This window comes from Falco cherrug, chromosome 3, assembly GCF_023634085.1.
Source record: "Falco cherrug isolate bFalChe1 chromosome 3, bFalChe1.pri, whole genome shotgun sequence".
Classification (NCBI taxonomy): domain Eukaryota; kingdom Metazoa; phylum Chordata; class Aves; order Falconiformes; family Falconidae; genus Falco; species Falco cherrug.
In genome coordinates, this window is record NC_073699.1 from 14,197,221 (window position 1) to 14,212,299 (window position 15,079).

Consider the following 15,079-nt stretch of genomic DNA (forward strand, 5'->3'; position numbering starts at 1 on the left):
CTGTAGTGCTTGTGCTCCATCCCTTTGGAGGCCAAGGTGTCCATGCATCATGCGGGTTTGGGCAGTTGGCTAAGCTGTCCCTCCCCTCGCTGCCCCAGCAAGTCAGTACTCCACTTTGGTGCTGCCAGAAGTAGTTGACCCATGGCCTTGGGGTGCAAGGCAATGGGGGCTCATGTTCTGTGGGGCTGGGACATCCCTGCACAGGTCAGGGTTGTGTTTTCAAGCCCCCCCTGAGCTATTTAGCATCCCCACAGGAGCCAAACCGTGGGCAGAGGTTTGGTCCCCTGCCCCATCACCCCACTGCAGACTCCCTCTGCAGCAGAGGTGGCAAAGTCTGAAGGTTTTTGCCTTCAAGTTCTTTTTAAACCATGCTTGGGATTATTATTTTTTCCTGCTTTTAATATAACCCAGCTCCATCTAGGAACTGGAGGAGGATATTAATCCTGGGCAAGGGGTCGGATGGAGTGGGTGAGATAGGTTAATCCTGGGCGCTGCGAGGAATGGAAAGCAAGAAGAGGTGGGAGAGATGGGGCTTGTGCATAGGCAGCTTCTTCTCACCCTGGGATGGGAGATCCCAGCAAGGGACCAGTCCCAGGTGGGGACCATGGTGGGGTCAGTCCCCGCTCCCTGCAAGGATCGCGCACCCAAACATCCATGAAACTGTCCCAAATGTATGTCTGCCCCAACACTTGTCCCCAGCAGATGGCCATGCTCACTCCTCCATCACCATTCAGCTCGAAGAGCTCCAAGGCACGAGTAGGGAGGGCTGATTCAGGGCTGTCACCTAGAGTTGTGCTCCAGGGGATGTCATTGCATTTCAGGGCTTGGCTTTCCAGCCTGTGCATCCTTCATGAACCCTGGGGGTTGCTGAGGTCTCTGGGAGCCAGGGAAGCATGCAGGCTGATGCCACTGCGTTTGGAACGGTGGCAATGCCCTCGTCTCTCCTTCACTGACATGCTCCTCACCTGATGGGAGAGGCTTAGGGTGCTTGGACACATCCATCCGCTGGGCTCTCCTGCAACCAAGGGTCTGGGGGGTCCCAGGGCAGTGGTACAGGGTTGTCTGTCCACCTGTGGGCATGGGGGCTTCGCTCGCTGATGGCGGCGCTGTGTTTCTCCCCACAGGACATCGTCCCTGCGATGGAATGCTGGCACCAAGGAGCGGATGCTGATCAAGGTGACCGACCGTGAGCCCAGCTTCCTCATGCACCAAGGCAATGGCTACACACCTGAAAACCAACTGGGCACCCGTTCGCGGCGACCTTCAGGGGGCCAACAGTCACCCAACCTACAAACCTTCACTCCTGACACCGATAACTCTGTTTTCTTCCCAGAGAGGAAGCAGTCACCCTTCTTGAAGAGGGCTGAGCACGTGGGCAGCTGCTCGCCACTGCTTGGCCGGGGGGACTCCTTCTGCTCCCCCCTCCAAGCCCAGCACCGCAAGCACTCCAGCGAGTCGCAACCCTCCTCACCCCGCTACGCCTATGAGCCCCCCCTTTACGAGGAACCCCCCATGGAGTACCAGGCTCCCATCTATGATGAACCTCCTGTGGACATGCAGTACGAAGCCAGTGGGAGCTATAAAGCTGGCTCACCACAGAAATCGCCCATCCGTAAACCTCACCCCTTCCTGCAATCACCCAAGCAAGGCTCCAACTCGCCCTACCAGCAGTTGGTTCTCACCAAACAGAAGTGTCCCGACCGGTTCATGAGCCTGGAGTACAGCCCTGCTGGCAAAGAGTATGTCAGGCAACTGGTCTACGTCGAGCAGTCAGGCTCCAGCCCCAAGATAAAGACGGGGCTGAGGCACAAATATTCCCCCAACCCCATCGGCGGCTCCTACTCACTGCAGCACAGCCCCTGCCTGGTCCGGGACCAACGCTTAGAGATCAAATCAGGTGACTACAGCAGCATGGAGGGACCCGACTTCTGCCCTGGCCCAACAGGTGGCCAGGTGGCCCAGAGCGAGGATGCCATGTCTTGGTCCAGCCAACAGGACACCTTGTCCTCCACCGGCTACTCGCCCTCCACCAGAAAGCGGAAAAGCCGAAAGCCTTCTGTGTCCCATGACCCAAACACCTCCTCCACAGATGGCTCAGGGGACAGGGAGGTGTTGGGTGAGCAGATGCTGGGTGAGGAACGAGCCACCCCAGGACCCAACAGGTCACCAATGAATCGTACAGACAGCAAGTCAGCAGAGGCGGAGGTGGCACGGGGCTTCCCCGAGCCCTTCCTGGCACAGGCACGCCTGGCTTGGGAAGCCCAGCAAGCCCACTACCACATGAAACAACGGAGCAGCTGGGATTCCCAAAAGGACGGTTCAGGCTATGAGAGTGACGGTGCCCTCCCTTTGCCCATGCCGGGTCCAGTGGTGCGAGCCTTCAGCGAGGATGAGGCATTGGCACAGCAGGAGAACAAGCACTGGAAGAGGAACACCTTCGAGAAGCTGGGCTTCCCCCAGATCCTGCTGGAGAAGAGCGTCTCTGTGCAGACCAACCTGGCCTCCCCCGAGCCCTACCTGCATCCATCTCAGGTAACGTCCTTGGGGATGTTCTCGGCGCTGGGGGGCTTCACCATGTGCCCCGCCCCACCAAACCTCACACACCACATGGCATCTCCTCGGGTGTGGCACCAGGTTGGGCAGACCACACCATATGGCAGTGCAGCATCCCCACCACCCTCCTGGTTAAAGCTCCTTCTTCTTGTAAAGCTGGTTTAAATCCCTGCAGATCCACTGTAGATCCGGCAGGATGGTCCCCAGGGCAATCCTGCACCTTCATAGCCACCAGGCACCAGCGTGGGCACCTCTGCACCGTGGCACCCTCAGAACTGTGCTGCGGCTTCAGGCACTGCTTCTCCTCCCTTGGTCTGGCTGCTGCTCGGTGGGAGCCAGCTCCCAGACCCCGAGCAACCACCTGGGTCCCAGGGAGTCACGAGCACTCGTTCCCAGCTGTGCTCAGCGCTCCCAGCCCATGCACAGGGCTCGTGCACTTTGCAGTGACTCATCGTGCATTTCACATCACTGCACCATCAGATGGCAGCGGCACAGGAGATTTCCCTTAGCAATCCTGCAGTGGCTCAGTCCGGGCTTCATAGCATCCTCCAAGAGCACTGGATTCTGGGGACACCCAAAATGCCATCTCTGGTCCCCGTCCATCTGGAGGAGACATGGGTGCAGGGATGTCCCTTCTGCAGAGCAAGGGCAGATGGCCAGGGTGTGCAAAAGCATCAAGAAGGTCAGCCCCTTTCTGCTCCCTCCACCTGCTTCCATTTTCAAAGGGGTCCTCTGCCAGAAACGAGGGTTTGCTCACCAGATCGCTCCCCGCCATAGCAGTTCAAGGTGCTGGGGCAGCACTGCTGATCCTTGACTCTTGCAGTGAGCAGGAAGAGGCAGTGCTACGCTTGAGTTGGGATCTTGACCCACCATCCCAGCTCCAGCTATCCAAGTGATGGATGAACCCATCACCAGACCCACCAGTAACTCCGAGGCAGTTTCCAGTTTTTCCCAGTGAGGACTGAAAGTAAGTTGGGGAGCTTTGTCACCCTGGTGTAAGCTATCCTGTCTGGTCACAGGCAGCACCCCATGCGGGTCCTGCCTTGGTCTCTTCCCTGGCACATGGGAATGGACAGCGCTGCTGACCTGGCTGATAGATTTGATTTCTCATAGAAGGTGGTCCTTAGCACACTGGTCCCTCAAGATGGTCCTTAGCAAATTGGTCCCTCAAAGTTGCTTCCTAGCAAGCTAGGCCCACAAAAAAGTTGCTTCTTAGCAAGCTGATCCCTCAAAACCTTGGGATGAAACAGCCACAAGCACACCAGCTTTCCAGGATCTTCTTCCCAGGGCTCTGAGCTGCCTGTTCCCTCCCTGGGACTGAGCTGCCCTGGTCCTGGAGACCCCTCCTGTCCCACGCTCCCATGCCAGAGGAGCTCCTGGGGCTGCCATAGACCATTGTGACAGTGTAGCCCTCTTGCTGCTGACAGCCCTCCATGGGCTCTGACCTGGACCTGCTGGCGCTGGTGCCCATCTTAGAGTCCATGAGATGTTTCCCATCAGCGTCTCCTGGCTTCTGGCTTTCAGCTTTCATGTCTTTTACCCTCCAGCATCTGACACCCATAAAGCTGCCCCTCTGACCTGTAGTGCCCGCTCTGGGGAAGGATGGTGACACTGCCCACGTCCCCGCAGCCAGAGGAGCCCAGATGTGGGGTGCAGAGGTGGGGAGGTGAAGACAAGGGTTTCTGGAAGAAGACCACTTGATTTGCTTTTGGATGCAATGAGGAGTGATGTAAGGACGCTAGGAGAGGCTATAATGGCTTTTTTTAAATGGATGTTGGCACCGTGTGTGGGTATGGTTACTCTGGTGAGAGTAATCCAACCTGGAAAAAGGCCTGGAAGGTGGAGCTTGTTATCAGCAAGGAAGAGAAAAACCGAAAGACCCAGGACATGGACCTGGGAAACAGTAAATAATGTGGAAAATGCTTTTTTGCCCATGGGGATACGTAAGGAAATCAGTGGGACATCACATCCAAAGACGGCAAAAGAAAATTCCCCATGCACGTGTCCCCAGGCACTCACTGCTGCACAAGGGGGTGCAAACCCAGAACTGGAGAGCTCCAAGCCTGCTTTGGATGCTCATGTTGGCCAGGAAGAATAGCTGCCACCATTAGTGATCCTATGCCTTCTTCTGCATGGAGCTCAGGATGTGGTGGGACTCTTCTTCGCTGCCCAGGTGTTACTGTCTGGTTGACCATGTCTGATGCTTTCCTTAAGCACAGCGACACCCATTCCAGGAAGAGCAGATTTCCAACCAAGGTGGTGAGACACCGGAACAGGCTGCCCAGAGCAGCTGTGGGTGCCCCATCCCTGGGAGCGCTCAAGACCAGGCTAGACGGGGCTGGGAGCAACCTGGTCAGGTGGGAGGTGTCCCTGCCTGTGGCAGGGGGTTGGATTAGATGGGCTTTGAATGTCCCTCTCAACCCAAGCCACTTGATGATCATATCTAAGATTGTCACATGGTTTTAATTTGGTTTTTCATGCCCCCATCAGCTGAGGAACCTTCACCACTGGTTGAAATGGCAGCCTCTTGTAGCAGACCCAGACCTGTGGCCAGCCCTGGTGGGCAACTTTGTGTGGAAGATTATCACGGGATGTCGTGTGGGGAGATACAGAGACCTGGCGGAGGACAGAAGCACACAGATGTGACAAGGTGGCACAAGCAATGGGAACATGCCCAGTGTCACCAGTGGTTGGCCCCACAGTGGCCCCACACTGGGGTGCATCCAAGCCCGATCCACGTGGCACCAGGACCTCCTGTCCCCACAGCACGCTTGAGTTGGCTTCTGGGGTTGAGTGTTCCCCTAATCCCTAAGATGAAAGGAGGGTCACCCCATGGGAAGGGCAGCAGCCCCCTGCCAGGAGGTCATGGCCCGCTGCCATTGACACCCGGTTGCTTATCCCCTTGTAGCCCTAGGCTTCCCCTAAGTTCATTTAGGACTGTGCTAATTAGGGCTGAAGCTAATTTTGTATTGGCACTAGCAGCAGGGGATCCATCACATTTTGCTGCCTGTGTCACTCCCCAGCCTGACCACACTGTCCATTGGAGTGGACTTGGCTGGAGAAGGATGATGTCCCCAGCTGACATGGTCCTTTGCTTCTCCCTGGGTGCCCTGGATGAACAGCATGCCTGTGGCCCAGCTCAGGGACCAGTTTTTGGAAGAGCCACAGCAGCAATGGCTGCTGAGCAGGAAGCCTTGAAGTAAATGCTGCATCTCCTTCCACCGAGAAAGTCCTACATGCCTTCAGCTGACGAGCAGGTTGGAGGACACAGAAGGACCTTTTGGGTGATGTGGCCTCCATAGGAATGGTGGGGCTGGGTCCCTTGAGGGGTGAAGCTCCTGTGTCGCTATGGTCAGGTCCCTGCTGTTGTCTCTGCAGTGCAAGATGGGAGCTGAGTGACATCAATGGAAAGAGGAGACCTCAACACTGGGAAGGGATGAGCTGTTGAGCAAGGGGACAGGAAACTTGACCTGTTTGAAGAAGTAGAGGCTTTGTTGTCTACCAGCAGCTCTGGTGGCTCTTTGGGTGGCTTCCTTGTCCCCTCCTGGACCTGCCACCTCCATGTGGTTGTGGCTCCCTCCAGCTTGGTTCTCTGCTTTTCTTCCCCAGTTCCTCATCTAAAGCCCAGCCCTGAGGCTGTGGCACCACTGCATTCACCTTGCACACAGTCCCTGCTCAAGGCCACCACACTGTTCCCCTGCACATGGTGAGGACAGCAGCGTCACCTCTGGATGGTGTGGCATGTCCTTGCTTCCCTGTCAAGGGAAGGGCTCGCCTCCTGCCTGCCCATGGGTCACATCCCCCAGGCCACCAAACCCAAGTCATGCTGGCCCAGACATGGCACTTGCAGAAAAGGGAGCTGACAGCCGATGAAGCCACGCTGGCTGGCTGCAGGAGCAGGGAGCAGTCAGTCCCAACTGTCCCTTCTCCGTGTTGGTCATCAGCTGTTTGGGTGTCCCTCCGCCTTCTGGGGTGATATCCATAAGCAGTGCTGGTTCCAGTAGTAGAAGGACACTGCTCTGCAGGGGTACCCTTTGCTGAGTCCTTCCCAGCTGGGTGCTCTGCAGGCAAGGTTAGGTCCTGGGCAGCTCATGTCCCTCTGCACATGGGATGTAAAGAAACAGCATCCATGTTGCTCATGGTTTGGAGGAGCCACCATCCTCCTCCTGGGTATGTGGCCACTGGAGAACCATGCTTGAACATGATTTTGGGGAGAGGGGCTTATTTGGGGGACTTGTTACAGGTGAGTGTGTCCCCTCTCTGGTGAGCCCGAAGGACTGGTGGAACCCAAAGTCATTTGCCCTTTGCTTCCCACACATTACTAATAGCCAGCAGCTGCTTCTGTCCATGACTGCAAGGCGCGAGTGGCCAGGGTGCCAGGCATGGAGTCCAGCACATTGGCTTTTGAGTGGCTTCACTTATCCCTACTGGTCCCCTCCCTCCTGATGCCAATCAGTGTCACGACCTGCCTTGGCCACTGGCACTGGACCAGCTCCACTTGCCCATGACGGGATTGAGGAGCAGCTCCTTGGAGAGGACATAGCTTTTGGTGCAAGTGTGGGGCAACTTCTTTATGCTGCAACAGTTAGCTGGACTTGTTGGTTTCTTGGTTGATTCGTTGTATTGGCTGTGTGGCCATGCTGTTAGTAATACTAACTTGTCTGGCTGTTGTCTTCTAGTCAGAGGATCTTGGTGCCTGCGCCCAATTCGAGAGCAGCAGACAGACCAGGAACATGATGCCTAGCGCCAGCTGTGTCTTCCCCACCTTCAACCTGCGGAAGCCCTCCTCAGAGACGGACATTGAGAACTGGGCCTCCAAGCACTTCAACAAGCACACCCAAGGGCTCTTCCGCAGGAAGGTGTCCATCGCCAACATGCTGGCCTGGAGCAGCGAGTCCATCAAGAAACCCATGATCATGACCAATGACCGCAATGTCAAGAAGGAGGCGTGCGAGATATTTAAACTGATTCAGATGTACATGGGGGACCGGCGGGCCAAGACGGACCAGCTCAACGTGGCCTTGGAGATTGCCACCAAAGGCTGGAGCATGCAGGGTCTGAGAGACGAGCTCTACATCCAGCTGTGCCGGCAGACCACTGAGAACTTCCGTTACGAGAGCCTGGCCCGGGGCTGGGAGCTCATGGCCATTTGTTTGGCCTTTTTCCCACCCACTCCCAAATTTCATTCCTACCTAGAAGGATATATTTACAGGCACATGGATCCAGTGAATGACACTAAAGGTAAGAGAGAAACTGCTGCCCGGTGGCTTTGCTCCTGCTGATGTTGCAACCCATTTTTTTATTCTTATTTTTTTCCATTCCCCTTCGCATTCATTAGTCTCCTTGTTGAAAGGTGGGCGAGGAACTCATCCAGCAGCCCTCCCAGAGGTGCAACGAGTGGGTGGTGCCTTTACTGCTGTCCTTTCCTCCCCAGCACACATAAATCCAGCATGAGACCCAACACAGAATGAGCTTTGACACCTTTGCTGCAGGCTCAGCATCACCTCTGGAGTGGGTGGCTGTTAGGAAGAGTTCCTGGGACTTCTGGCCCACGATTACACCTTTAGAGGTCCCTTCCAACCCAAACCATTCTGTGATTCTTTGCTTTCACCAACCCAAACCATTCTGTGATTCTGTGCTTTCACCATTACCATCTCCATCTCCAAGTGCTTCTTCTGTCTTCTCAAGTAGGTTTGGATCAAAAAAAAAACCATGCTGGCAGGGGAGCCAGCTTGATTCCCAGCTCCTGAGGTGGTTTTTGGTCATGGCAGATAAAAGAGACATGAATATGGACTATCTGACCCAAAATGGGTGGGAATTCTGGGAGCCCCTCTCCAGTCCTGGGCTCAGCTGTCCCCGCTTCTTCACCACTGGTGTTGTCTCACAGGTGATGGGATCTGGTCTGGCAGGGCCACAGGCATCACCAGTGCCTGCCCTGAGTCTGGCAGGAGGGGATGCTGCCTGCTGGCCACCCACAGCACAGCTGGAGGGTTGGGTGTCCCCACTTCCCATGGGTTGGTGCCATCTCACAGCGGGTGGTGGATGAGGCAAAGGTGGGGATCTGGGAGGTCCTGGGTTTTGGCCATTGGCCAGTCACCCTTGGGAGACGGAGTCCGAATTGCTCCAGGGTTTTTTGGGTACCCTTTGGCTCCCAGAGTATGGCAGGGACATCTGGGGGGCACCAGCATCACGTGGAGCCTCGGTGGATCTGACCAGCTTGGGAACAAGAGATGAACCCAACTGAGGTGTCCACAGGGAAAGCTGTAGGGTGGTCAAGAAAGCCCCATGGGCAAGAGCATCCCTGAAGGCATCAGGACAGGACAGGCAGCGAGCGCTGGTGCCGGCATGCCAGCTTGGGGCTGATGCATGGGCAGGGGAGACCCTCCCCCTGCCCCGTCATGGCACAGCCAGGGTTGGGAGGGCTGGGGACTGCCTGTGTCTGTCCCCCCCGCCTGCCTGCAGCAGAGGTGTCAAGCTCATTTCATCGCCATCGCTGCGCTCATGCGGTGAAAGCCAGTGCTCGGCTGGGAGAGGCTCCCCCCACGCCCCCTTTGGCAGCGTGCCTGCACCAGCTCTGCTCCAGCCGGCCCCGCCAGCCGTCACCTGGTTGGGTTTTATTCTTTATTTCCATTTTCATTTTTAATTTCATTTTTGGTTTTCTTTCGTTTTCATTTTATTTATTTTATTATTTTTATTTTCATCTTTATTTTTCATTTTATTCATTTTCATTTCCTTTTTAGTCAATTTTTATTTTCATTGATTTTTATTTTAATTCTTATTTTCATTTTATTTTCATTTTTGTTTCCATTTTCCCCTTCCCTTCCGTTCCCTTGTCTTCATCGCTTTGTTTGTTTCCCAGTGACCCAGCACATTAAAGAAATCCTGGAAAGGACCAATAAGAAGAAATCCAAATTGAGAAAGAAACCCAAGCCCTATATCGAAGAGCACGATGGTAGGGGCCATGTCACCGCTCGCTTGGGGCTTCTTTCTCTTAGCCCTAGTAGCCAACTTCCTTCTTTTCAGCCTTTCATCTCCCCCTACACCCCCCCACTCCCCCTCGGCTCTGCTCACTGCCTGGATGCTTGGAGGGGCTGCGCTTGCCGGGGCCAGGGGGTGTGGGGAGGAGGGGGCAACCACAGGATGGCAAAAACATCTTTAATGTAGTGTTTAATCTAAATACAACTAATTTAAATATAATACATAATGAATAGATATAAACTATATAAATATATGAACATATCATCAATTTATATTTTTATATATTATATCTAACATTAGAAATATATATTATCTGTTATATAATATGAACATATATTATATATGTTGTACATTAAATAGGTGGTATTTAATACAGATAATGTAAATATAATATATAATAAATATAATCTATACGTGTATGATATTATATATGGTGTTACAAATAGATCTATAACATCATATATAATTATTTTATATAGATTTAATATTCTACAAATAGCAGTGTGTAAGTATATATTATATATAGTGTTATACATAAATGTATAATGTTATATATAATGATATCTATAAATGTACGTGAATGTATTATATGTAGTAACAAGAGGGGGAAGTAGGGATTTAATTAAGCGGAGCCACTTAGAAGGTGCTGATGGGTTTTCTCGATGACTGAGGGGTGACCCTGAGGTGGGCACGAGCATCCTTGGTGCCGCAGCCGTCACCAGTGGGGCGGGTGTGGGGACATGGGAATGAGACCCTTTTCCCAGCATCCCCCCGGGTTTTAGTGGGGGTTGCCTGGAACTCGCCAACCGGACTGGGATGCCAGTGAAGGCTTGGCGTCCTAGATGAAACCAAGAGGTTCCCGGTGCAAGGTGAGGGACCTCAACCTGGAGCCCCAGCAGCGGTGGGGCTGGGACCTGGAACTTGGTGGGTGGAGGCACCCCCAGAAACGGCTTTAACAGCATCCATGGATTAAGGTTGCTGTTCAATATCTTCATCAGCGATGTAGATGGTGGGACTGAGTGCACCGTCAGCAGGTTTGGAGATGACATTAAGCTGAGTGGTGGGGTCGACCCGCCTGACGGACCCGGACAAGCTGGAGAAGTCAGACTCACGTGAACCTCATGAGATTCAACCAGGCCAAGGGCAAGGTCCTGCAGCTGGGTGCAGGCAAACCCTGGTAGTCACACAGGCTGGGGGATGAAGGGATGGATAAGTACTTGGGGACATTCCTGGGTGACAAGTCCCCACTTGGAGAAGTCCCCACTGGACATGAGCCAGCAATGTGCACTCGCAGCCCAGGAAGCCAACCATCTCCTGGGCTGCGTCCAAACTAGCAACCTGATGCCCCTGCTCATCGCAGCGGGGCTGAGCTAAATGACCTTCAAAGGTCCCTTCCAACCCAAACTATTCAATGATTTGATGAATGGGCACCAGATGTGGGGTCACCCAGTCCTGGACATCCCCCAAGCCCCCTCCGTCAGAGTGGCTTCAGGCCCCACCATGCATCCACCAGCCCCTTTGGAGCATTTACTGCAGTGAAAAACTATCAGGGAAACCCTTTGAAAACAACAGCCTCAGAGACAGAAGGAAAAGTACGTGATCCCAAGTCTCCAAGCTTGGTTTTAACGAAAAAGTGCCCGTTGCGGGATCGGGACGGTGAGCAGCTGCCAGCCACCAGCTCTTCTCCAGGAGCCCTTTTTCCCTTCTTTTGCAGCAATATTAAATAGAAAAGGCACATTTTTAGCTCCTGGAGCTTTCTCACCAGCATGACAGGGTCAGGATGCTCCAGGACATGTGGCTCCAGTGGCACAAAAGCCACACCAATGGCAGGGCCAGTGCTGGCATCATGGTTTCAAAGCTACCAAAGGAGAGAAGGTCCAAGATGATGGATTTTTTTGTTCAGTTTGCCTGTTTTTAGGCTCTTGGAAGCATTTATAGGGCTGCCAGCATCTTCTGGGGTGGTCCAAAAAGTACCATCAGGTCCTCAGGGCTCTCCGCTGCAGGATGCTGGAGCACCCCTTGGGATGAGCTCATTGGCATCTTGGAGATGATCTGAAGGTTGAGGGTGCCATCTCCTTATTGAAGCAAATCAGGAGGAGAGGATAGATGGTGCGGAGAGGGATGAGAGTGGAAGTAGTGGCATCAGGAAGAGAAGGTAGATGGTGTAGGGGAGGTGACAGTGTAAGTGATGGCTGCAGGGTGAAAAATCAGCCCCAAAAGCTGGGACAACCCTGCATGAGGCCACCAGAGTGAATGGGGAGAGGATGGAGCTGAGGAGGCTCCAGGGCTCCACGTTTAGTGGGTAGGAGGACATGGCTGCCTCAAGGTCTGAAGCTCTTGGGGAGTGGGTTGCGTTGTGGGGACAGTCCCTGCAAGAAGGGTCCCAAGGGGACTTCGTCCTCCTCAAACCGCTCCCTGGGAGTGGTGATGGGGACAGAGATGGAGTAGCAGCAGCACTGACCCACCTCCCGGGGGGACCCTCATACCCTCCTGGAGCTGGGATGAGTGTCACCCCCCTTGGCAGGGGGCAGACACCCCCCATGACCCAGAGCTGACACCCCACTCCCACCCCACCCCACTCTCTGTTTTCTCTTGCAGGGGTGGCAATAAGCACTTACGCCAAGTACTGCTACAACAAGCTGCAGAAGGCAGCTCTGACAGGCGCCAAGAAGGTATCGTCCAACCATTGGGCATGGGAAGGGCAGCGGTGGGCAACCACCCCCCAGCTGGGGCCACCAAGGGGGCTGCTGGGGTGTGGGGATGGGGTCTGGAGGAGGAGGAGGAGGAGATGAAACTGGAGAGCGCTGGAAGCAGCAGAGCAGCTTGTGCCAGATCTATGGTGAGGATACTCCAGGCACCTCCAGCATGGTTTGCCCATCACTGCATCCCCTCCAGGGACCTTCTGGGGTCCCCCAGGTCCTTCCCAAACCTGCCCATCACCAGCAGATCAAACAGGGATTAAGGAAATGATCCTGGGAGCAGAAGTCCAGAGCAAAAGCATGCCAGGGACTGAAGAGGATGCTGCAGCAGCTCCCATCTACCCCAGCTTTCAGTGGGGGGCTGCCTTGCTGGCCCCTCACTCCTGGGTTGCTGTCACCACGGCAGCACGCCAAGCCAGATCCGTCCCTCGGGCCATCACTGCCGTTAGGGTGGCAGCTGATTTATTTAATAAAGTACCCCAGATAAGGATTAATGTACAGCCTGGGATGCTCTTCATGGTGGCACCACCATCACCACCACAGCTGCCTCAGTGTCGCCCTCCTCGTTTCGTGGGGATAGAGAGAGACACCGGGACCTCTCCTCCGTCCGCAGCAGCTCAGCTCTTCCCAGTAACATCTGCTGAGACAAGGCCCAGCAGTGGGAGGGGCTGTGTCACCCACTGGGCTTCCCAAGGGCTCGTTGGTGGCCATATCCTGCTGACTTTTTAAGGCAAAGACAGGAGCGACTGAGGACCTGAAGGCCACCAGCAGCTCGAGGCATGGCTGGGGCAGCTCGTTCTGTCATTGGCTCTGTCTGGAGTACAGGATCCAGCTGTCAGGAAGCTGCGTCCATCTCCTCTCCTGCGTCCCACCACACACATGTCCACTGCGTCCATCTCCTCTCCTGCATCCCACCACACACGTCCACTGGATCCATCGCCTCTCCTGCATCCCACAATGCACATGTCCACTGCGTCCATTTCTCCTGCATCCCACCATGCACATGTCCACTGCATCCATCTTCATTCCACCACACACACACATCCACTCTAACCATCTTCTCTTTTGTGTCTCACCATGCACACATCTGCTGCATCCATCCCTTCTGCATCTTGACAAGGCTGCCCACATCTCCTGCGTGGTGGGAAGAACAGCAGTGCCCTCCTGTGACCAAACCACCCACCCAGCCGTTGAGGGAACTGGGAGGTTTCCCCTGGCCCCACACCATGCAGGATCCAGTGCTGGTGGCAGTGGCAGTGCCCCCGCTTCAAACAGGCACAGATAAACCAGCCTTGGTGCTGGTGCTGTGCTTTCCAGAAGCATCCCAGAGCCATGGCTCATCTTGTTGATGTAGATGCTCCAGCATGGCCGTGGCCCCATGGCAGAGCATGGAGGTCCTACCAAGCACCATGGGGAGAGTCCCCAGGGCTGGATTCACTTTTGAATCAAGATGGTAGGTGGAGGCATCTGCCCACCGGACGCATTTTGGCACTGAGCTGCTGGTGTGCAGCGCCACTGGAGATTTTGGCCAGGTTGGCTGGAGTTCATCCATGGCTCCATCCACTGTCCCCATCACGTGATGGGCTTAGGCTCTGGATGTGTCACAACCAGCCCTAGAGCTCGGCCATGGGGTGATGGGGTTGAGCAGGACTACACATGCCCATCGTGGCTTCGGGGACACCAGCTGCAGGTCCTGACAGCACCGGTGGCTTCTCTTGTCTCTCACAGGGCCTGAAGAAGCCAAACATCGAGGAGATTCGCCATGCCAAGAACGCCGTCTTCAACCCTTCCATGTTCGGCAGCTCCCTGCAGGACATCATCAACATGCAGAAGGAGCGGTACCCTGACCGGCAGCTGCCCTGGGTGCAGACCCGCCTCTCTGAGGAGGTCCTGGCACTCAACGGGGACCAGACCGAGGGCATCTTCAGGTAAAGCCACTTATGGCTGTGGGGAGACCCCCAGAATGGTGGCAACCCAGATCTTTTCATGGGGGAAGCCATAATGACTCGCCTCATTATGGGGCAGCTACCCCCCTCCCCATGTCCCCATGGGTGCCTTCTCGTGTGGGACAGAGAGCAGCCCCCCAGCTCCTCCTTGCTCCAAGGCCATGGGGATTTCTCCATGGCAGGGTCATGCCTGTTCTCTGGCGCCCACCAGAGTCATGTTGGGGTCTTGGGGTCTGCACACCACCCACCAGCCCCATGCCACATCCCGGTGGGGCAGCAACCAGGTCCCAAAATGGCTCCATCCCCAGCTGATGTCCCCTCTTGTCTCTCCTTGAACTCTGCAAGCACCCAGAGGGACCCCCAAAGCCTGCCGGGGTGTGAGGCAGGTGGGTCCCCATCTTTTTCTTGGTGGCTGATGTTTCTTCCCCCTGCAGAGTCCCTGGTGACATCGATGAGGTCAATGCACTCAAGCTGCAGGTGGACCAGTGGAAGATCCCCACTGGCCTGGAGGACCCCCATGTTCCCGGTAGGATGCTGGGGCGCTGTGTGGGGTGCAGAATCAGGCTCTCCATCCACCAAGTCTCACATCTCCCCATCTTCTCCCCGATCCTCAGCCTCCCTGCTGAAGCTGTGGTACCGAGAGCTGGAGGAGCCACTGATCCCCCATGAGTTTTACGAGCAGTGCATCACCCACTATGAGAACCCCGAGGCGGCCATTGCTGTCGTCCACTCTCTGCCCAGGATCAACAAAATGGTGCTGTGCTACCTCATCCGCTTCCTACAGGTATGGCCAGGGCCCCCCCTGTGTCCCCTCTGAGGCCACCTCCCAGCCTGGTTGCCTCTCTTGAGGTGGCTTTGGGTTCCTCACATTGCTGTGGGGTTACCCACATGGTGACACCCATC

At 55.1% G+C, this 15,079-nt stretch overlaps 1 protein-coding gene across 6 annotated transcripts in view; it reads left to right on the top strand.

Moving 5' to 3' along the window:
* ARHGAP39 (Rho GTPase activating protein 39) overlaps positions 1-15,079 on the top strand; it is a 148,170-nt gene that overhangs the window by 130,298 nt on the left and 2,793 nt on the right. For 5 of the 6 annotated variants that reach the window (XM_055704560.1, XM_055704559.1, XM_055704561.1 and 2 more), the window contains 7 exons: positions 1,125-2,532; positions 7,233-7,794; positions 9,413-9,505; positions 12,130-12,203; positions 13,959-14,158; positions 14,611-14,702; positions 14,791-14,960. In XM_055704560.1, the coding sequence (XP_055560535.1) occupies positions 1,125-2,532; positions 7,233-7,794; positions 9,413-9,505; positions 12,130-12,203; positions 13,959-14,158; positions 14,611-14,702; positions 14,791-14,960 (2,599 nt within the window). The remainder of the gene's footprint in view (positions 1-1,124; positions 2,533-7,232; positions 7,795-9,412; positions 9,506-12,129; positions 12,204-13,958; positions 14,159-14,610; positions 14,703-14,790; positions 14,961-15,079) is intronic. The other variant, XM_055704562.1, reaches the window with a different exon arrangement.